This window comes from Bufo bufo, chromosome 4, assembly GCF_905171765.1.
Source record: "Bufo bufo chromosome 4, aBufBuf1.1, whole genome shotgun sequence".
In the NCBI taxonomy this organism is placed as follows: Eukaryota; Metazoa; Chordata; class Amphibia; order Anura; family Bufonidae; genus Bufo; species Bufo bufo.
The window spans coordinates 56,414,850-56,438,035 of NC_053392.1; the positions used below are offsets into that span (position 1 = coordinate 56,414,850).

A 23,186-nucleotide genomic window follows, 5' to 3' on the forward strand; every position below is an offset into this window, starting at 1 on the left:
TCTGTGGTGGCCAATCCATGTGTGAAGATGATGTCTCATGCTCCCTAAACCACTCTTTCACAATTTGAGCCCGATGAATCCTGGCATTGTCATCTTGGAATATGTCCGTGCCATAAGGGAAGAACAAATCCATTGATGGAATAACCTGGTCATTCAGTATGTTCAGGTAGTCGCTGACCTCATTCTTGTCGCACTTACTGTTGCTGAACCTAGACCTGACCAACTGCAGCAACCCCAGATCATAGCACTGCCCCCACAGGCTTGTACAGTAGGCACTAGGCATGATGGGTGCATCACTTCAGCTGCCTCTCTTCTTACCCTGATGCGCCTATTACTCTGGAACAGGGTAAATCTGGACTCATCAGACCACATGACCTTCTTCCATTGCTCCAGAGTCCAATCTTTCTGCTCCCTAGCATATTGAAGCCTTTTTTTCTGGTTTGCCTCACTGATTAGTGTTTCTTACGGCTACACAGCTGTTCAGTCCCAATCCCTTGAGTTTCCTTCGCATTGTGCGTGTGGAAATGCTCTTACTTTCCCTATTAAACATGGCCCTGAGTTCTACTGTTGTTTTTCTTCGATTTGATTTCACCAAACGTTTAAGAGATCACCGATCAAGATCATTCAGGATTTTTTTCCCGCCACATTTCTTCCTCGAATACGATGGGTCCCCACTATCCTTCCAATTTTTTATAATGCGTTGGACAGTTCTTAACCCAATTTTAGTAGTTTCTGCAATCTCCTTAGATGCTTTCTCTGCTTGATGCATGCCAATGATTTGACCCTTCTCAAACAGACTAACATCTTTTCCACGACCACGAGATGTGTCTTTCGACATGGTTCTTTAAGAAATGAGAAGCAACTCATTGCACCAGTCTCATTGCACCAGTTGGGGTTACATAACTTATTGCCAGCTGAAAGATAATCGCCCATGCAGTAATTATCCAATAGAAAGCTCATAACTATTTGCTTAGTTGAATCCAGGTGGCGACTTTCTCTTTTTGGACAGGCAGCCAGTTCCCTCTAGTGAAGGCTGCAGATAGCCACTATAAAAGCCAGTTCACATGGAGTTTTTGTTGCTGATTTTGGAGCATTTCTGCCTCAAAATCAGCTCTGAAAATACTCCTCAAAACAGCCACCTGTTCAATAGAAAGCAGTACTTGCTTTTTTTTGTTTATACATGTAAAAAAGGCTACTTTCACACTCCCGTTTGGTGCGGATCCGTCAAGGATCTGCACAGACGGATCCGTTCAGATAATACAACCGCATGCATCCTTTCAGAACGGATCAGTTTGTATTATCTTTAACATAGCCAAGACGGATCCGTCTTGAACACCATTGAAAGTCAATGGAGGACGGATCAGTTTTTTATTGTGTCATAGAAAACGGATCCGTCCCCATTGACTTACATTGTGTGTCAGAACGGATCCGTTTGGCTCAGTTTCGTCAGACGGACACCAAAACGCTGCAAAGCGGAATGGAGATGGAACGGAGGCAAACTGATGCATTCTGAGCGTATCCTTTTTCATTCAGAATGCATTAGGGCAAAACTGATCAGTTTTGGACCAAATGTGAGAGCCCTGAATGGATCTCACAAACGGAAAGCCAAAACGCCAGTGCGAAAGTAGCCAAAGAAGCGTGGAAAAAAGGAGCATGCCCTATCTTTGGCCGGAATCAGCGCTGAATCTCCTTTTGCAATGAATAGGAAGCTGAATAAAATTGCTCCATATAAGTCTGTACATTTTTTGTGCGTTTTCTGTACGTTTTTTGGTGCAGACCTGCTTCAAAAACCTTGAGCTGAAAATTCTGCTTTATATTGAAGTGAACATCCATTGGTTAGAAAAAAAAGTGTCAAAAACTGCACAAAAAACTTGCGGATTCTGCTCAGATTTTTTAAGAGTGTTTTTCAAATTCCATCGAGTGAACTGGCCCTAAACGTGTGAAATGGAACAGGTGAAGCAGGTCACTGTAATTTGTGACACTCTCTCACCACTGGCTTCATAGCAGTTGAAGGCCTTCAATTTCCAAACTTAAATGTATTTTATTGAGATTTTATGTAATAGACCAACACAAATTATCATGTATGTGTGACGTGAAAAGAAAATGATACATGGTTTTCAAAAATTTTTATAAATAAAAATCTGAAATGGTATAAATAGTGAAGTTCCACCAGATAATATCGCAAACAGCAGGTTTTATTCTACTTACAAAAGATCATAAAATCTCAGTCATAAAAACAAATTGCTTTTCATCAAGAGTCTTGATGAAAAGCAATTTGTTTTTATGACTGAGATTTTATGATCTTTTGTAAGGGAATGAGCAACTAGGAAAGGAATAGGAGTAATATTGGGAGGAAAGGTGGTGATAAGGGATGATTAAGGGCGCCAATGGAACACCTAGGTGAGGCAATCAGAGATCAAGGAGATGTTGAGGTGATAGCCTGCAACCCACAGAACAAAAAAAAAGGCACGGACTCACCAAGAGTGGCGGACCATATATCTGAACAGTAAAAACAACAAGGGTGTGGGGCGCGCCACAATGTATTTTCCGAGTGAATAGGATAAAAGGCATAATTAGTATAAAGGAGAGCAATCTTATCTCTTAACCCATAGACGGTGTACACAATGATTAAAATTGTAACTGTAAAACATACGTTATAAAAATAGGCCAGTTGGGTCAAATATTTCACTTACTTCACTAGGGAGAGGGGTGTACAAGATAAACTCAAGACACTTGACACCCTATTCTCCCTTGCCGTGATCGCCTGTAGAATGTTAAAAACACCACATCCACAGAGATGATGACCCGGAGGACTTCAAGACATAACGTCCTTTATTAGAAGAAATCTCAACGCGTTTTGTGGTATGTATATAGAGTTCCCTTCTTCAGGAGAATAGACATTCAGCAGGGACAGGGAAGCTGGTCAGAGTTGATGGGAAGATGAATGGAGCTAATTACAGGGCAAGGAAAACTTGGTAGAGGCTGCAAAAGACTTGAGACTGGTGCAGAGGTTCACTTTCCAGCAGGACAACAACCATAAACATTCAGCCAGAGCTACAATGGAACGGTTTAGATCAAAGCATATTCATGTGTTAGAATGACCCAGTGAAAGTCCAGACCTAAATCCCATTGAGAATCTGTGGCTAAATTTGACAATTTAGTAACTGATATGAGACGCACAGGAGTGAGTGGAACCACAGAAGGAGGTGCTCACAGTAAAATAGGGTTCGCCCCTCCTTTACAAATGAACAATATAAAGCAATATACTGGGCACTCGCACTATAAGTGGAACCATAAGATAAAAGCGATAATATGGTAACAAATCAATTTATTAGTGTACCTTGACGTTAATAATGATAAAATACAATAGACTATGCTATCTAAAAGTCAAATGGAATACATTGGTATAAATAGAATAGAATATACAATAGACTGAAATTACCTAAAAGTGAATAAAATATATGACTCAATTAATAGACAATATTAATAGACAATAACAAGGAATTAATAATATAGCTAAAATGTTAAATAGCATGTAGTAGCATTTCATAAATAATGTCTCGTTCCAAACCAATGGAATAAGGATTAAGTGCTGGGAAAAAGTCTCCGAATATTCCAAAGGGCCAATGAAGCAATGAAAGGCAGTGTTCTGTTAGGACCCTTTTTTTTCAAAAATGCATTAATTTTTAGTCGTCTTTTTGGTTATTTAGAATTGAATATTTTTGTTAATTTTGATACTTTTGATCATTTCTTATTAATTTTGATATTCACTTATGTTACTTTTTGCCAACAGTGATAATGTGGGACTCGTTAGTCTGTGGCTTCAGAGCCACAGACTAACGAGTCCCACATTATCACTGTTGGCAAAAAGTAACATAAGTGAATATCAAAATTAATAAGAAAAAAAAGGGTCTTAAACAATTTTATATAATAATTTTATTGAGTTTTTATTACTAGGAATAACAGATTTTTCAAACTGCTAAGTTTGGTAGTTTTACTTTGTTTTAGTCTATACAATAGAAATTATTATTATGGATAATAAGGATATTAATGAAAATATTTTCTAAATATTTTTCTGACTACTCTCGTATATATATTTTTTTAGTATCGTCTAATACCTTTTAACATCATTAGGAACAATTGGTTACCAGATATACGGCCATTATGAATATTGCAAAAACCCAATCTAGTGATACCTATATAATACTGGGCGAAATATAGAGACATTAAAATTGCCTAGCTAATATAGAAGTAGAGGATGCATCGATTTATCTATTTATTTATATAGATGCTATATGCATATATTTATGGAGATAGTGACTATTATTCCCTGGGTGTTTATGTTCAGGCATGTCCCTCATCTATGCATTAATACACTTTGTCGTATAAATAAATAAGCGGCTTATATACAGAATTGGAATGCAAATTGAGAAATGTGACTGGTAAAAAGGTAGATCTCGATAGAGTAACAAAGACTTTTAAATCCGCATCACAATGATTGGCATCACAATGTGAAAAATAGGAGGAGTAACATCAAATTGGATAATTGGATTCAGCATTACATTTGGCATAAAAAGGTCTTTTGTAAGGGGGATTGTTCATCACTGAGGAAGGGGCAACGTGAAGCCCCGAAACGCGTTTGATCCAAGACCCCCAGCTCACCTTTACACGAACTCTTGTTGTACCTAGTGCTGAAGTTATTCTAGGTTGGCGCTAAAAATCCGGAACATCTTGTAAGCAAAGAGGACCTGGCACGCTGACTCATGAGGAGCTTGAATTTCTCAAAACCAGAGAACAAGCCCTTTTTTTCGTGACCGCAGAGTTATACCAGCGTGGAAGCAGGCAAATAGAGGCTTGGAGGATATCGGCTCTTCAATTGTACGGAGCGGTGCCCAGAGCCATATAGACCGGTGGCGGAGACAACCAGAGAACGAGCAGTTGGTGATACAGAGAACCGGAATCCCAGCAGTGAAATCAACACCAGCAATCACTGAACAGTGAGTAGAAGCGGGACGCCGCAACAAACACTCACTGTAACAGAACACTGCCTTTCGTTGCTTCATTGGCCCTTTGGAATATTCGGAGACTTTTTCCCAGCACTTAATCCTTATTCCATTGGTTTGGAACGAGACATTATTTATGAAATGCTACTACATGCTATTTAACATTTTAGCTATATTATTAATTCCTTGTTATTGTCTATTAATATTGTCTATTAATTGAGTCATATATTTTATTCACTTTTAGGTAATTTCAGTCTATTGTATATTCTATTCTATTTATACCAATGTATTCCATTTGACTTTTAGATAGCATAGTCTATTGTATTTTATCATTATTAACGTCAAGGTACACTAATAAATTGATTTGTTACCATATTATCGCTTTTATCTTATGGTTCCACTTATAGTGCGAGTGCCCAGTATATTGCTTTATAAATTTGACAATCATTGATATACAGTTCCTTAAAAAAGTATTCATACCCCTTCAACCTTTCCACATTTTTTCATGTTACACCCACAATCTTAAATGCATTTTATTGGCATTTTATGTGATAGACCAACACAAAGTACGTAGCAAGTATATTTAATAAATAAAAATCTGGAAAGTGTGGCGTGCCTTTGTATTCAGCCCCCTTAGTCAATACTTTGCAAGACCACCTTTTACTGCAATTACAACTGCAAGTCTTTTGGGGTATGTCTCTACCAGCTTTGCACACCTAGAGGCTAACATTTTTGCCCATTCTTTTTGGCAAAATAGCTCAAGCTCAATTAGATTGGATGGAGAGCTTCTGTGAACAGCAATTGTCCAACACATGGGCGCTACCAGCAATTCTTTTGGATGGGAGCTGCTTTATGCAGTGGGTCTCTGCTCTGCTCAGGTTGGACAAAGATCTGGTAGAGGATCAGATGCCAAAAATAAATGTCAGACTATCAGAATTTCTGAATTATTCATGGAATAAAGTATGTTCTCCATAGAAGGCAGGAAGAATATCAGTAATATATACGTTTAACTGACAGCATCGCCCCACTTTACTTTGCAGCTGTCCAAGAAGTATGGACCGATATACACCATAAAATTAGGAGAAGAGAAAGTCGTTGTACTGTGTGGATATGATGCAGTGAAAGACGCCCTTGTCAATCATGCAGATGAATTTTCAGGAAGACCAAAAGTGCCTCTTTTTGATGAAATAATAAAAGGACACGGTAAGGTCATATTATGAACTATTCTTTGCATATTTCAGTTTAGAAGGGCATCTGTCGGCAGATTTGCACCTATGACACTGGCTGACCTGTTAAACGTGTGCTCTTGGCAGCTGAAGGCATCTGTGTTGGTCCCATGTTCATATGTGCCCGCATTGCTGAGAATTTTTTTTTTTTATATATATGCGAATGAGTCTCTAGGAGCAACGGGGGCGTTACCATTACACCTAGAGGCTCCCCTTTCTCTGCAACTGCCGCATCCTCTCCACTTTGATTCACAGGGCCAGGCAGTGTAAAGGTGATCACGCCTGCCCATGACTTCTCTTAAAGTCCGCCGCTGCACTGTGTGCTTCAGTATCCAGCCCAGGCACAGTACAGGAAAAGGTTTACAGTACAGAAAAGAACTGCTCATGAGCCTCTTTCCTATACTGCACCTTCAGAAGCGCATGAAGCAGCGCAAGATTGAACATTGGATCAACACAGATGCCTCCAGCTGCCAACTTGCAACAGGTCAGCCAGTTTCATAGGTACAAATCTCCTGATAAGTGCCCTTTAAAAGATTTGGAAAACCTCAGTTCCAGTTGGGGGGTCCCCCAAAGACAAGCTGATTATAGGAGGCTCCAGTTTGGGCTCCTCCAAAAATAGCTTGTATTGCTAAAGAACCTACAATATAACCGCTTCCTCTATTTCTGACTTCACAACCCCTCCACCTTCTCTATATGTTCTACCTGCCTACCTGCCTTCTCTATATACTCATCCTACCTTTACCCTACCAAAAACCTCATTTAACCCTTTTCCACCTACCCTATGCAAGTTAAAAGGGTATTCAAGCACATTAAATACTTCCAAATGGTCTAAAGTTTTGAAGCTACCCAGGTCTCTGTTGCACTCCCCTTCCTGCTTCTGTTCTTGACACAGTAGGAAATGGCTCAGGAGGATACAGTTCGGCCAAACACTGGATATGGCCTCATGCACACAGCCGTTGTTTTGGTCCGCATCCAATCCGCAGTTTTTGCGGCTTGGATGTGGACCTATTCACTTCAATGGGGCTGCAAAAGATGCGGACAGTACTCAGCGTGCTGTCCGCATCCGTTGCTCAGTTCCGTGATCCACAAAAAAAATATAACCTGTCCTATTCTTGTCCGTTTTGCAGACAAGAATAGGCAGTTATATCAATGGCTGTCCCTGCCGTTCCGCAAATTGCGGAACGCACACAGACGCCATCCGTGTTTTGCAGATCCGATATTTGCGAACCGCAAAACACACAACGGTCGTGTGAATGAGGCCTAAAGCAGGTCATCGCTGCAGCTAGAGAATGTGATTGGCTGAGTATTCCTAGCCAATTCCTCCTTAGAAAAGGGGCAGGCAGTGGAGTGCAGCGGGCACCTGGGCATGACTGAAGAGGATCAACAAGGTGAGTTTGGTTTATTTTTTTAACCATTTGCAGGTTATGGGTTGTTGTTTTTTATTGAAAGGTTAATGGCATGGCCCATGTTCCAAAAAGTTTGTTAATGTACAGTGGGGGAAATAATTATTTGACCCCTCACTGATTTTGTAAGTTTGTCCAATGACAAAGAAATGAAAAGTCTCAGAACAGTATCATTTCAATGGTAGGTTTATTGTAACAGTGGCAGATAGCACATCAAAAGGAAAATCGAAAAAATAACTTTAAATAAAAGATAGCAACTGATTTGCATTTCATTGAGTGAAATAAGTATTTGAACCCCTACCAACCATTAAGAGTTCTGGCTCCCACAGAGTGGTTAGACACTTCTACTCAATTAGTCACCCTCATTAAGGACACCTGTCTTAACTAGTCACCTGTATAAAAGACACCTGTCCACAGAATCAATCAATCAAGCAGACTCCAAACTCTCCAACATGGGAAAGACCAAAGAGCTGTCCAAGGATGTCAGAGACAAAATTGTAGACCTGCACAAGGCTGGAATGGGCTACAAAACCATTAGCAAGAAGCTGGGAGAGAAGGTGACAACTGTTGGTGCGATTGTTCGAAAATGGAAGGAGCACAAAATGACCATCAATCGACCTCGCTCTGGGGCTCCACGCAAGATCTCACCTCGTGGGGTGTCAATGGTTCTGAGAAAGGTGAAAAAGCATCCTAGAACTACACGGGAGGAGTTAGTTAATGACCTCAAATTAGCAGGGACCACAGTCACCAAGAAAACCATTGGAAACACATTACACCGCAATGGATTAAAATCCTGCAGGGCTCGCAAGGTCCCCCTGCTCAGGAAGGCACATGTGCAGGCCCGTCTGAAGTTTGCCAATGAACACCTGAATGATTCAGAGAGTGACTGGGAGAAGGTGCTGTGGTCTGATGAGACCAAAATAGAGCTCTTTGGCATTAACTCAACTCGCTGTGTTTGGAGGAAGAAAAATGCTGCCTATGACCCCCAAAACACCGTCCCCACCGTCAAGCATGGGGGTGGAAACATTTTGCTTTGGGGGTGTTTTTCTGCTAAGGGCACAGGACAACTTATTCGCATAAACGGGAAAATGGACGGAGCCATGTATCGTGAAATCCTGAGCGACAACCTCCTTCCCTCTGCCAGGAAACTGAAAATGGGTCGTGGATGGGTGTTCCAGCACGACAATGACCCAAAACATACAGCAAAGGCAACAAAGGAGTGGCTCAAGAAGAAGCACATTAAGGTCATGGAGTGGCCTAGTCAGTCTCCGGACCTTAATCCAATCGAAAACCTATGGAGGGAGCTCAAGCTCAGAGTTGCACAGAGACAGCCTCGAAACCTTAGGGATTTAGAGATGATCTGCAAAGAGGAGTGGACCAACATTCCTCCTAAAATGTGCGCAAACTTGGTCATCAATTACAAGAAACGTTTGACCTCTGTGCTTGCAAACCAGGGTTTTTCCACCAAGTATTAAGTCTTTTTTTGTTAGAGGGTTCAAATACTTATTTCACTCAATGAAATGCAAATCAGTTGCTATCTTTTATTTAAAGTTATTTTTTCGATTTTCCTTTTGATGTGCTATCTGCCACTGTTACAATAAACCTACCATTGAAATGATACTGTTCTGAGACTTTTCATTTCTTTGTCATTGGACAAACTTACAAAATCAGTGAGGGGTCAAATAATTATTTCCCCCACTGTATATGCTCTCTTTGATAGCACCATGCGCTCCTGCATACAGTGCGGTGCCTCCGGTGGGATTGGGCTGGCACATAATGCTTTATTGTGACAGAAAACTGAAAGTATCATTAAAACACCTAAACAATGCCTTTATATTAGGCACTGTATTCCTGAATGCAGAAGCCAGCTAGTGAATCCTGTAACATCTTTAAAGCAGCACTCCTTCTGTAGTCCAGCATGGCCTATTATTAAGGAATAATGTAGAGAATTTTGTGCATGCTGAAAGTGTATCTGTTTTTGGGTTGCCCACCATGTTCCTTCTTTTTTGCACTCTGATATGGTTCCCCTAATATAGGCTTCATGGTTTTTGTTCGCTTGTCACAGAAGGGATGGAATCCAATCTAAGAGGAACAAATAATAGGTCAGTAATAGAAGGGAAGGGAAAGTAGTGTTAATCAGCATCTGCATTTAGGATACACTGGAGTTTCTGCACACAGTACACACAGATAATATACACTGCCTGTCCAAAAAAAAAGTTGCCACCTGGATTTAACTAAGCAAATAGTTATGAGCCTCCTATTAGTGGATAATTACTGTGTCGAAGGACACATCTCGTGGTCGTGGAAAATATGTTAGTCTTTTCCACGACAGAGAAAACATCTAAGGAGATTGCAGAAACTACTAAAATTGGGTTAAGAACTGTCCAACGCATTATTAAAAACTGGAAGCATAGTGGGGACCCATCGTTTTCGAGGAAGTAATGTGGCGGGAAAAAAATCCTGAATGATCGTGATCGGCGATCACTTAAACGTTTGGTGAAATCAAATCAAAGAAAAACAACAGTAGCACTCAGGGCTATGTTTAATAGGGAAAGTAAGAGCATTTCCAAATGCACAATGCGAAGGGAACTCAGGGGATTGGGACTGAACAGCTGTGTAGCCGTAAGAAAACCACTAATCAGTGACGCAAACTATAAAAAAAGGCTTCAATTTGCTAGGGAGCATAAAGATTGGACTCTGGAGCAAAGGAAGAAGGTGTTGTGGTCTGATGAGTCCAGATTTACCCTGTTCCAGAGTGATGGGTGCATATGGGTAAGAAGAGAGGCATATGAAGTAATTCACCCATCATGCCTAGTGCCTACTGCCTGTGGGGGCAGTGCTATGATCTGGGGTTGCTGCAGTTGGTCAGGTCTAGGTTCAGCAACAGTATGTGCTCAAAGAATGAGGTCAGCGACTACCTGAACATACTGAAAGACCAGGTTATTCCATCAATGGATTTTTTCTTCCCTGATGGCACGGGCATATTCCAAGATGACAATGCCAGGATTCATCGAGCTCAAATTGTGAAAGAGTGGTTCAGGGAGCATGAGACATCATTTTCACACATGGATTGGCCACCCACCAATGTGTGCCGTAATCAAAGCTAAAGGCGGTCCAACGAAATATTAGAATGTGTGACCTTTTTTTTTCTGGTGGTGACTTTTTTTGGACAGGCAGTGTAGTTACATATATAGTAACATAGTTAATACGGTTGAAAAATTTTAAAAAAGACATAAGTCTATCAAGTTCAACCAAGACAGTAGACAGTATGAATCACAGGAATATTTTAACTCTGTGGCCAATCATTGTATTGACTGACCTGTTGTATCACTGCGTTCCTGATCTCTTAGATAAGGCAAAAAATTATATCTTTATATGCACTGTCAGTGGTGGACAGAGCTTGGTGGGGAGGGGGGAGGTCTGAGATCTTAATCCTGTAATGCAGAGAACACAGGAGGGAGTTTTAGCCACACAGGAGGGAGTTGTGCCTAAAATAGTATGTACTCCAAGAAGAACCAGCCATGCCCCCATATGATCAGAACCCTTGCCCACCAAAAAAATAATCCTTACTCTAAACAAAGTGATGTCCAAGATTTTGATATTGATGGCGTATACTCAGGATAGGCCATCAAAATCATATTGGTGGAGGTACAACACCCAGCACACAAGGATCACATGACACAGTTGCCCATAATGAAAGGGTTCAAAAGGTATGAATATAACTAGTATAACTAAACCCAGATAAATTACATTAGACTTCTAGAATATTGCTGGTGAGTTATATATGTGTCAAAAATATTGCAGAAGTGCTCTGTTAATTATATGACAGAGAATCTCTCAGGGAAATAATAAAATAATAAAAGGACATGTGTGTCTTCTCTGCATGTCTCTGTGTACAGATTCCTGCACTGGTAATGGTGATCTAAGGGCTGAAACCAGTAATCTGTACCAAACACAATGCAACAGCACTCTGCAAATAGTGAATACAGTATATCAACTAATCGTACATTCAATAAATATGATTTTGGAAATATATTTGTCAAGGTGACTTCTTTTAGATGGGACCCTACTCCTAAATGACTCCTCTTCTTGTGCCAACAGACATCAGATGAATTCAGGGAAAGTAGGCCCAAGGCTATGTACTGACTAATGAAAAACAGCCTGTGGAAAAGATGGGTTTGTTACAAGTGCAGGACAAAGATTGAGGTGACCACCCTTTCACACTGCAATACACAAAGTTAGTCAGCACATCCTGTAAAATAAAATAAGTGCACAGGTGCTTGTCACCATAGCTGAAAATACAAAACCAAACACAACGCAACAGCACCTTGTGCCATGGTAGACGGGCACAAATTATTTTGATCAAAATATATTTGCTAAGTACATCAGATTTGTTTATATAGTGAATATAATAGTTCATATACAGTATTCTTTGTGTATAAAAAAATAAATAACAAATGCACAGGTTCACATCGGCATGGCTGAAAATAAAACTAAACACAATGCAACAGTACTCATAGCAAGGTGACCTCTTTTAGATGGGACCCAACTCTATAAAGACTCCTCTCCTTATGCTAACTGGCCACATCTAACTGCTGTTTCATTGTGTTTGGTTCATATTTCCAACCATGATGCATCTGCATGCTTAATATATTTAACAGGATTTGCTGACTAACTTTGTTTCACTTTTGCCGCTTCCATTTGGCTCTCTCATCTTGGTCTTGCACTTATAATAAACCCATCTTTCCCCAGGCTCTTATAATTAGTGCAGTATATGGAAGAACCCTTATCTCTGTAAATTCATTTGAGACTTGTTGGCATTTGGAGAGGATTCATAATAGAGTAGGATCCCATCAAAAAGAGGTCACCTTGTCGTGGTGGATGGGCACAAATGATTTTGATCAAAATATATTTAGCTCATATACATATACAGTGGGGATAAGAAGTATTTGATACACTGGCAATTTTGCAAGTTTTCCCACCTACAAAGAATGGAGAGGTCTGTAATTTTTATCGTAGATACACTTCAGTTGTGAGAGACAGAATAAAATAAAAAAAATCCAGGAAATCACATTGTAAGATTTTTAAATAATTAATTTGCATTTTATTGCATGAAATAAGTATTTGATCCCCTACCAAACAGAAAGAATTCTGGCTGTCACAGACCTGTTACTTTTTCTTTAACCCCTTCAGGACCCTGCCATTTCCCCCTTCCTGACAGAGCCATTTTTTGCAAATCTGACATGTGTCACTTTATGTGGTAATATCTTTAAAACGCTTCTACTTATCCAGGCCATTCTGAGATTATTTTCTTGTCACATATTGTACTTCATGACAATGGTAAAATTGAGTCAAAAAATTCATTTTTAATTATATGAGGTGAGATGAGGTGATGGTTAGATTGGTACTACTTTGGGGGCATACGTCTTTTTCATCGCTTGGTGTTGCACTTTTAGTGATGTAAGGTGACAAAAAAAGTGTTTTTTTTAGCACAGTTTTTATTTAAAAGAATTGACGGTGTTCACCTGAGGGGTTATGTCATGTGATATTTTTATAGAGCCGGTCGTTATGGACGTGGCGATACCTAATATGTATACTTTCTTTTATTTATTTAAGTTTTACATAATATCATTTTTGAAGCAAAAAAAAAATCATGTTTTAGTGTCTCCATAGTCTGAGAGTCATAGTTTTTTTTTTGGTAGATTGTTTTAGGTAGGGTATAATTTTTTGCGGGATGAGATGACAGTTTGATTGGCACACTATTTTGGGGTGCATATGACTTTTTGATCACTTGCAATTACACTTTTTGTGTTGTAAGGTGACAAAAAATGGCTTTTTTGTGGCACTGTTTCCATAACAAAAAAAATTACGGCATTCACCTGAGGGGTTGGGTGATATTTTTATAGAACTGGTTGTTACGGACGTGGCGATACCTAATATGTCAACTTTTTTTATTTATTTCACTTTAACAGAATAATAGTATTTTTGAAACAAAAAATGATGTTTTAGTGTCTCCATGTTCTGAGAGCTATACTGTAGTTTTTTTTTATTTTTTGAGCGATTTTCTTATTTAGGGACTCATTTTTTGCGGAATGAGGTTTTATTGGTACCATTTTGTGGGATATACGACTTTTTGATCACTTGGTGTTGCACTTTTTTTTATGTCAGTTGACAAAAATGGCTTTTTTTGACACAGTTTTTATTTTTTATGGTGTTTATCGGACAGGGTGGATCATGTGATTTATTTATTTGAGCCAGCCGTCACAGACGCGGTAATACCAAATATGTCTATTTTATTTATTTTTTCCTATTTTTAATATTTTTTTTAATTACTTAATTGGGGGATGTTTTTTTTACATGTGAACCCTTTTTTACTTTTTTTTTATAAAACACTTTATTTTTTTATTTTTTTATTTTACACTTTGTGTCCCCTATAAGGTCATGCAAGACCTCAGGGGGACATTTGACTTCATTATATATATTTTTTTACTATTGATTTCTCCTGTAACTGGGGCTGACATAGTAGCCCCAGTTACAGGGGAAATACACCCCCCAGAGAGGCTGTACAGCAGAATATAGTGCTGTACAGCCTGAGTGCAGGGCTGATCAAGGTCTGTGAAAGACCCGACAGCTCCTGTATTCTCCTGGCCCCAGTGGTCACATGACCACCTGGTCGGGACAGGAAGTGCATAGTGCTTCCTGATCTGTATACACAGCACTCACTGAGCGCTGTGTATACAGCGTTCTAGAAGGCAGGGACACCTGGGAACTGTCCCTGCCTTCTCTCTGGGGTGCCCTGCTGTCACTGACAGCGGGCAACCCACTCTGCAGCTGCACGATTAGCGTGCAGCTGCCATCTCTGAATGGACATTCCAGAACGTCCCTTCAGAGTTAAACATCCACCCATGGGACGTTTATATCCTATGGGCTGATGTGAAGTGGTTAATAAGCTCTCCTGCTTTGCACTCATTACCTGCATTAATTGCACCTGTTTGAACTAATTACCTGTATAAAAGACACCTGTCCACACACTCAATCAATCACACTCCAACCTGTTCACCATGGCCAAGAGCAAAGAGCTGTCTAAGCTACAAAATTTTAGACCTGCACAAGGCTGGGAGCGGCTACAGGACAATAGGCAAGCAGCTTGGTGAGAAGGCAACAACTGTTGGCGCAATTATTAGAAAATGGAAGAAACACAAGATGACTGTCAATCTTCCTCGGTCTGGGACTCCATGCAAGAACTCGCCTCGTAGGGTAAGGATAATACTGAGAAAGGTCAGGAATCAGCCCAGAACTACATGGGAGGACCTAGTCAATAACCTGAAGAGAGCTGGGACCACAGTCTCAAAGGTTACCGTTAGCAACACACTGCGCCTTCATGGACACAAGATCTCCCTGCTCAAGCCAGCACATGTCCAGGCCAGTTTGAAGTTCACCAATGACCATCTGGATCATCCAGAGGAGGCATGGGAGAAGGTCATGTGGTCAGATGAGACAAAAGTAGAACTTTTTGGTATCAACTCCACTCGCCGTGTTTGGAGGAAGAAGAATCATGGGGTGGAAACATCATACTTGCTTTTCTGCAAAGGGGACTGGATGACTGCACCATTTTGAAGGGAGGATGGATGGGGCCATGTATCGCAAGATTTTGGCCAACAACCTTCTTCCGTCAGTAAAAGCATTAAAGATGGGTCATGGCTGGGTCTTCCAGCATGACAATTACCCGAAACACACAGCCAGGGCAACTAAGGAGTGGCTCCGTAAGAAGCATTTCAAGGTCCTGGAGTGGCCTAGCCAGTCTCCAGACCTGAACCCAATCGAAAATCTTTTGAGGGAGCTGAAACTCAATGTAGTCCAGCGACAGCACCGAAACCTGAAAGTTCTGGAGAAGACCGGTATGGAGGAGTGGGCCAAAATCTCTGCTGCAGTGTGTACAAACTTGGTCAAGAACTACAGGAAACGTTTGGCCTCTGCAATTGCAAACAACATTTTCTGTACCAAATATTGTTCTGTTTTTCTATTCTATTAAATACTTATTTCATGAAATAAAATGCTAATTAATTATTTAAAAATAATACAATGTGATTTTTTTTTAGATTCTGTCTCTCAGATGAAGTGTACCTACAATTAAAATTACAGACCTCTCTGTTCTTTGTAGGTGGGAAAACTTGCAAAATCGCTGATGTATCAAATACTTTTTTTCCCTCACTGTATATAGTTAAAGGGGTTGTCCGGGATTGAGGACATTGTTGTAAGGGTACAACAAGCACATAAATATTACATACATTCCTGTCCTACCTTTGCCAGAGTTTTCTGATGCCCTGTATTTATTTCATAAATTCTCTGCCGGAAGTTCAGATTTTCAAAGATTCAGTGACGTACCGGACTCCTTACTGGTGTGCTAAGCCTCTTCTTCCGCTTAGCAAGGAGCCTGGTGACGTCACCAGCACACAGGATCGTTCTGCAGCTAGCAAGGAGGCTGTCAGTAGGAGGTAAATGTCAGCCAAACCACGCCCCTCTGTGACATCACCGGGCACAGAGGGCGTTAGTCTGGGAAGAAGGAGGCACTATTTGGGCGAGGGGAACTCGCCTCACTAAGGAACGTCCCCCTCTGACGATGACGTCACCCGCCATAGAGGAGTGTTATTAGGAGTAGAAGGAGGTTCCATTGGAGGCAGCAAACTATGCTATTTAGTACAGTGAACGTCTCCCATGGTCATTTACAATGAATGGGATGTGCACAGTATGGGTGCTAACCACGCCCGACATGCCAGTCAGATCGCTTTCTGCCACTATTGTCTTTTATGCGATGCTAGCAGAGAGCAGATACATGGAAGCAGGGAGGGATTCAGTTTGTAAACTTAGAAAAAGGTGGTTTTAGGGGAGGAATACTGATTAGTATGAGTGGCAGGAGGCGGAATACTGATTAGGGGGAGTGGAAAGGCTTGTGAGATCCAGCTGCAGAGTCACGCAGCCTTGTGGGACCCATAAGGCAGTGTGGCCGGAAATGACATAGCGCAAGAGCTGCTATGTAAACAATACTGACAGCAGTATTAGGGACTCATAGGAGCAATGGGGATGAAAAAAAAAATACACAGAGCATCAGAATGACTTTACTGCATGATGTCAAGGTGATTATTAACGTTTTTAAAAATTACTTTGATCCCGGACAACCCCTTTAACCACCTCAGCCCCCAGTGCTTAAACACCCTGAAAGACCAGGCCACTTTTTACACTTCTGACCTACACTACTTTCCCCGTTTATTGCTCGGTCATGCAACTTACCACCCAAATGAATTTTACCTCCTTTTCTTCTCACTAATAGAGCTTTCATTTGGTGGTATTTCATTGCTGCTGACATTTTTACTTTTTTTGTTATTAATCGAAATTTAACGATTTTTTTGCAAAAAAATGACATTTTTCACTTTCAGTTGTAAAATTTTGCAAAAAAAAACGACATCCATATATAAATTTTGCTCTAAATTTATTGTTCTACATGTCTTTGATAAAAAAAAAATGTTTGGGTAAAAAAAAAATGGTTTGGGTAAAAGTTATAGCGTTTACAAACTATGGTACAAAAATGTGAATTTCCGCTTTTTGAAGCAGCTCTGACTTTCTGAGCACCTGTCATGTTTCCTGAGGTTCTACAATGCCCAGACAGTACAAACACCCCACAAATGACCCCATTTCGGAAAGTACACACCCTAAGGTATTCGCTGATGGGCATAGTGAGTTCATAGAACTTTTTATTTTTTGTCACAAGTTAGCGGAAAATGATGATTTTTTTTTTTTTTTTTTTTCTTTTCTTACAAAGTCTCATATTCCACTAACTTGTGACAAAAAATAAAAACTTCTATGAACTCACTATGCCCATCACGAAATACCTTGGGGTCTCTTCTTTCCAAAATGGGGTCACTTGTGGGGTGGTTATACTGCCCTGGCATTCTAGGGGCCCAAATGTGTGGTAAGGAGTTTGAAATCAAATTCTGTAAAAAATGACCTGTGAAATCCGAAAGGTGCTCTTTGGAATATGGGCCCCTTTGCCCACCTAGGCTGCAAAAAAGTGTCACACATCTGGTATCTCCGTACTCAGGAGAAGGTGGGGAATGTGTTTTGGGGTGTCATTTTATATATACCCATGCTGGGTGAGAGAAATATCTTGGTCAAATGCCAACTTTGTATAAAAAAATGGGAAAAGTTGTCTTTTGCCAAGATATTTCTCTCACCCAGCATGGGTATATGTAAAATGACACCCCAAAACACATTCCCCAACTTCTCCTGAGTACGGAGATACCAGATGTGTGACACTTTTTTGCAGCCTAGGTGGGCAAAGGGGCCCATATTCCAAAGAGCACCTTTCGGATTTCACAGGTCATTTTTTACAGAATTTGATTTCAAACTCCTTACCACACATTTGGGCCCCTAGAATGCCAGGGCAGTATAACTACCCCACAAGTGACCCCATTTTGGAAAGAAGACACCCCAAGGTATTCCGTGAGGGGCATGGCAAGTTCCTAGAATTTTTTATTTTTTGTCACAAGTTAGTGGAAAATGATGATTTTTTTTTTATTTATTTTTTTCATACAAAGTCTCATATTCCACTAACTTGTGACAAAAAATAAAAACTTCCATGAACTCACTATGCCCATCAGCGAATACCTTGGGGTCTCTTCTTTCCAAAATGGGGTCACTTGTGGGGTAGTTATACTGCCCTGGCATTCTAGGGGCCCAAATGTGTGGTAAGGAGTTTGAAATCAAATTCTCTAAAAAATGACCTGTGAAATCCGAAAGGTGCTCTTTGGAATATGGGCCCCTTTGCCCACCTAGGCTGCAAAAAAGTGTCACACATCTGGTATCTCCGTACTCAGGAGAAGTTGAGGAATGTGTTTTGGGGTGTCTTTTTACATATACCCATGCTGGGTGAGATAAATATCTTGGTCAAATGCCAACTTTGTATAAAAAAATGGGAAAAGTTGTCTTTTGCCAAGATATTTCTCTCACCCAGCATGGGTATATGTAAAATGACACCCCAAAACACATTCCCCAACTTCTCCTGAGTACGGAGATACCAGATGTGTGACACTTTTTTGCAGCCTAGGTGGGCAAAGGGGCCCATATTCCAAAGAGCACCTTTCGGATTTCACAGGTCATTTTTTACAGAATTTGATTTCAAACTCCTTACCACACATTTGGGCCCCTAGAATGCCAGGGCAGTATAACTACCCCACAAGTGACCTCATTTTGGAAAGAAGACACCCCAAGGTATTCCGTGAGGGGCATGGCAAGTTCCTAGAATTTTTTATTTTTTGTCACAAGTTAGTGGAAAATGATGATTTTTTTTTTATTTATTTTTTTCATACAAAGTCTCATATTCCACTAACTTGTGACAAAAAATAAAAACTTCCATGAACTCACTATGCCCATCAGCGAATACCTTGGGGTCTCTTCTTTCCAAAATGGGGTCACTTGTGGGGTAGTTATACTGCCCTGGCATTCTAGGGGCCCAAATGTGTGGTAAGGAGTTTGAAATCAAATTCTCTAAAAAATAACCTGTGAAATCCGAAAGGTGCTCTTTGGAATATGGGCCCCTTTGCCCACCTAGGCTGCAAAAAAGTGTCACACATCTGGTATCTCCGTACTCAGGAGAAGTTGAGGAATGTGTTTTGGGGTGTCTTTTTACATATACCCATGCTGGGTGAGATAAATATCTTGGTCAAATGCCAACTTTGTATAAAAAAATGGGAAAAGTTGTCTTTTGCCAAGATATTTCTCTCACCCAGCATGGGTATATGTAAAATGACACCCCAAAACACATTCCCCAACTTCTCCTGAGTACAGAGATACCAGATGTGTGACACTTTTTTGCAGCCTAGGTGGGCAAAGGGGCCCATATTCCAAAGAGCACCTTTCGGATTTCACAGGTCATTTTTTACAGAATTTGATTTCAAACTCCTTACCACACATTTGGGCCCCTAGAATGCCAGGGCAGTATAACTACCCCACAAGTGACCCCATTTTGGAAAGAAGAGACCCCAAGGTATTCGCTGATGGGCATAGTGAGTTTATGGAAGTTTTTATTTTTTGTCACAAGTTAGTGGAATATGAGACTTTGTATAAAAAAAAATAAAAAATCAGCATTTTCCACTAACTTGTGACAAAAAATAAAAAATTCTAGGAACTCGCCATGCCCCTCACGGAATACCTTGGGGTGTCTTCTTTCCAAAATGGGGTCACTTGTGGGGTAGTTATACTGCCCTGGCATTTTCCAGGGGCCCTAATGTGTGGTAAGTAGGTAAATGACCTGTGAAATCCTAAAGGTGCTCTTTGGAATATGGGCCCCTTTGCCCACCTAGGCTGCAAAAAAGTGTCACACATGTGGTATCGCCGTATTCAGGAGAAGTTGGGGAATGTGTTTTGGGGTGTCATTTTACATATACCCTTGCTGGGTGAGAGAAATATCTTGACAAAAGACAACTTTTCCCATTTTTTTATACAAAGTTGGCATTTGACCAAGATATTTCTCTCACCCAGCATGGGTATATGTAAAATGACACCCCAAAACACATTCCCCAACTTCTCCTGAGTACGGCGATACCAGATGTGTGACACTTTTCTGCAGCCTAGATGCGCAAAGGTGCCCAAATTCCTTTTAGGAGGGCATTTTTAGACATTTGGATACCAGACTTCTTCTCACGCTTTGGGGCCCCTAGAATGCCAGGGCAGTATAAATACCCCACATGTGACCCCATTTTGGAAAGAAGACACCCCAAGGTATTCAATGAGGGGCATGGCGAGTTCATAGAAATTTTTTTTTTTTGGCACAAGTTAGCGGAAATTGATATTTTTAATTTTTTTCTCACAAAGTCTCCCGTTCCGCTAACTTGGGACAAAAATTTCAATCTTTCATGGACTCAATATGCCCCTCACGGAATACCTGGGGGTGTCTTCTTTCCGAAATGGGGTCACATGTGGGGTATTTATACTGCCCTGGCATTCTAGGGGCCCTAAAGCGTGAGAAGAAGTCTGGAATATAAATGTCTAAAAAATTTTACGCATTTGGATTCCGTGAGGGGTATGGTGAGTTCATGTGAGATTTTATTTTTTGACACAAGTTAGTGGAATATGAGACTTTGTAAGAAAAAAAAAAAATAATTCCGCTAACTTGGGCCAAAAAAATGTCTGAATGGAGCCTTACAGAGGGGTGATCAATGACAGGGGGGGTGATCAATGACAGGGGGGGTGATCAATGACAGGGGGGTGATCAATGACAGGGGGGTGATCAATGACAGGGGGGTGATCAGGGAGTCTATATGGGGTGATAACCACAGTCATTGATCATGCCCCTGTAAGGCTTCATTCAGACGTCCGGATGCGTTTTGCGGATCCGATCCATCTATCAGTGCATCCGTAAAAATCATGCGGACATCTGAATGGAGCTTTACAGGGGGGTGATCAATGACAGGGGTGTAATCAATGACAGGGGGGTAATCAATGACAGGGGGGTGATCAGGGAGTCTATATGGGGTGATCACCACAGTCATTGATCATGCCCCTGTAAGGCTTTATTCAGACGTCCGGATGCGTTTTGCGGATTCGATCCATCTATCAGTGCATCCGTAAAAATCATGCGGACATCTGAATGGAGCTTTACAGGGGGGAGATCAGGGAGTCTATATGGGGTGATCACCACAGTCATTGATCATGCCCCTGTAAGGCTTCATTCAGACGTCCGGATGCGTTTTGCGGATCCGATCCATCTATCAGTGGATCCGTAAAAATCATGCGGACGTCTGAATGGAGCTTTACAGGGGGGTGATCAATGACAGGGGGGTAATCAATGACAGGGGGGTGATCAGGGAGTCTATATGGGGTGATCACCACAGTCATTGATCACGCCCCTGTAAGGCTTCATTCAGACGTCCGGATGCGTTTTGCGGATCCGATCCATCTATCAGTGGATCCGTAAAAATCATGCGGACGTCTGAATGGAGCTTTACAGGGGGGTGATCGATGACAGGGGGGTGATCAATGACAGGGGGGTAATCAATGACAGGGGGGTGATCAGGGAGTCTATATGGGGTGATCAGGGGTGATCAGGGGCTAATAAGGGGTTAATAAGTGACGGGGGGGTGTAGTGTAGTGTAGTGGTGCTTGGTGCTACTTTACTGAGCTACCTGTGTCCTCTGGTGGTCGATCCAAACAAAGGGGACCACCAGAGGACCAGGTAGCAGGTATATTAGACGCTGTTATCAAAACAGCGTCTAATATACCTGTTAGGGGTTAAAAAAAACACATCTCCAGCCTGCCAGCGAACGATCGCCGCTGGCAGGCTGGAGATCAACTCTCTTACCTTCCGTTCCTGTGAGCGCGCGCGCCTGTGTGCGCGCGTTCACAGGAAATCTAGCGTCTCGCGAGAGGACGCGCCGGCGCGTCCAGGAGGAATGAATCAACCACCTCCAGGACGCGTCTGTGCGTACAGCGGTCCGGAGGTGGTTAAAGGAGATGTCCAGGTTCAGAGCTGAACCCAGACATAACCCATTCTTCATCCCTCCGGCCTTCTGAGTTGAGCATCGAAGCATTTTATGGATATATTTTTACACTGCTAGGCGGAGGCTTCCGCCTAGCAATTATCCCGACTAATGGCCGGTCTTTAGCGCTGCACTAGGATGTTTTACAGACTAAGGAAGCACAAAAGACCAGCCATTAGTGCTGGCGACGTCACCGGGCTCACTGCTAGATGGAAGCCTCCACCTGGCAGATAAAGCTCTTGTCTTCACTATGCAACGCAGGGCAAGGGAGAGCATCAGAGCAAGAAATTCTCAACTCAGAGGGGCTTCCTGGGTGAAGAACGGGTTATGTCCAGGTTCAGCTCTGAACCCAGACAACCCCTTTAATATAGCATTAGATCATATACACAATGTTTGCAAAGTGCTGTTGCATTGTGTTTGGTTTTGTATTTTTACAATACAATAGGAGACTGCACCGCCCATGAGGGATAAAATTTGGAGATTCCCACACCCCAAGTAACTCCAGTGTGACTTTCTTAACTGATTACAGTCCAGCTCTCTATAGCCCACTCCACTATATACGTTATAAATGTTGGGTCCCCCACTGTGAAAGATTGTCAAGCACCCAGGAGAGAAGACTGAAGCCGTATGGAGTACAGATTGCAAATAAATACATAAAAAAAAAAAAAAAATTCATTATTGTAAAATATAACAAAATTAAAATATTAAATAATAAAAAAGAGATAAAAAAAGCTAATATTAAACATCCTGCATGTAACAAATGTGTCACGAGGGTATCGAGAACCACGCCTGATTCCGTTATACCCGGGGTCAGGAAGTCGCAGCGGTTGGCTGCACGCTCTATTTAAGATAGGGCTGTTTTCCTTATGGTAGCTTTCTGGGTTTGCTTTGCAAACCCTTTTGGCTCACTCAGGGATCCGTAGCTCCTTCTCCTCAGCTGTTCCTTGTCCAGCACTCCCAGACCTCCTTATATTCCTCTCTCACACTTCTCTGGTTGCCAGAGATAGAGCTTCCTGCCTGGAC

At 41.3% G+C, this 23,186-nt stretch overlaps 1 protein-coding gene across 2 annotated transcripts in view; it reads left to right on the forward strand.

The window, feature by feature from the left end:
* LOC120997260 (cytochrome P450 2K6-like) overlaps window positions 1-23,186 on the forward strand; it is a 116,742-nt gene that overhangs the window by 67,941 nt on the left and 25,615 nt on the right. For both annotated transcript variants that reach the window (XM_040427273.1, XM_040427274.1), the window contains one exon: window positions 6,044-6,206. In XM_040427273.1, coding sequence (XP_040283207.1) covers window positions 6,044-6,206 — 163 coding nt within the window. The remainder of the gene's footprint in view (window positions 1-6,043; window positions 6,207-23,186) is intronic.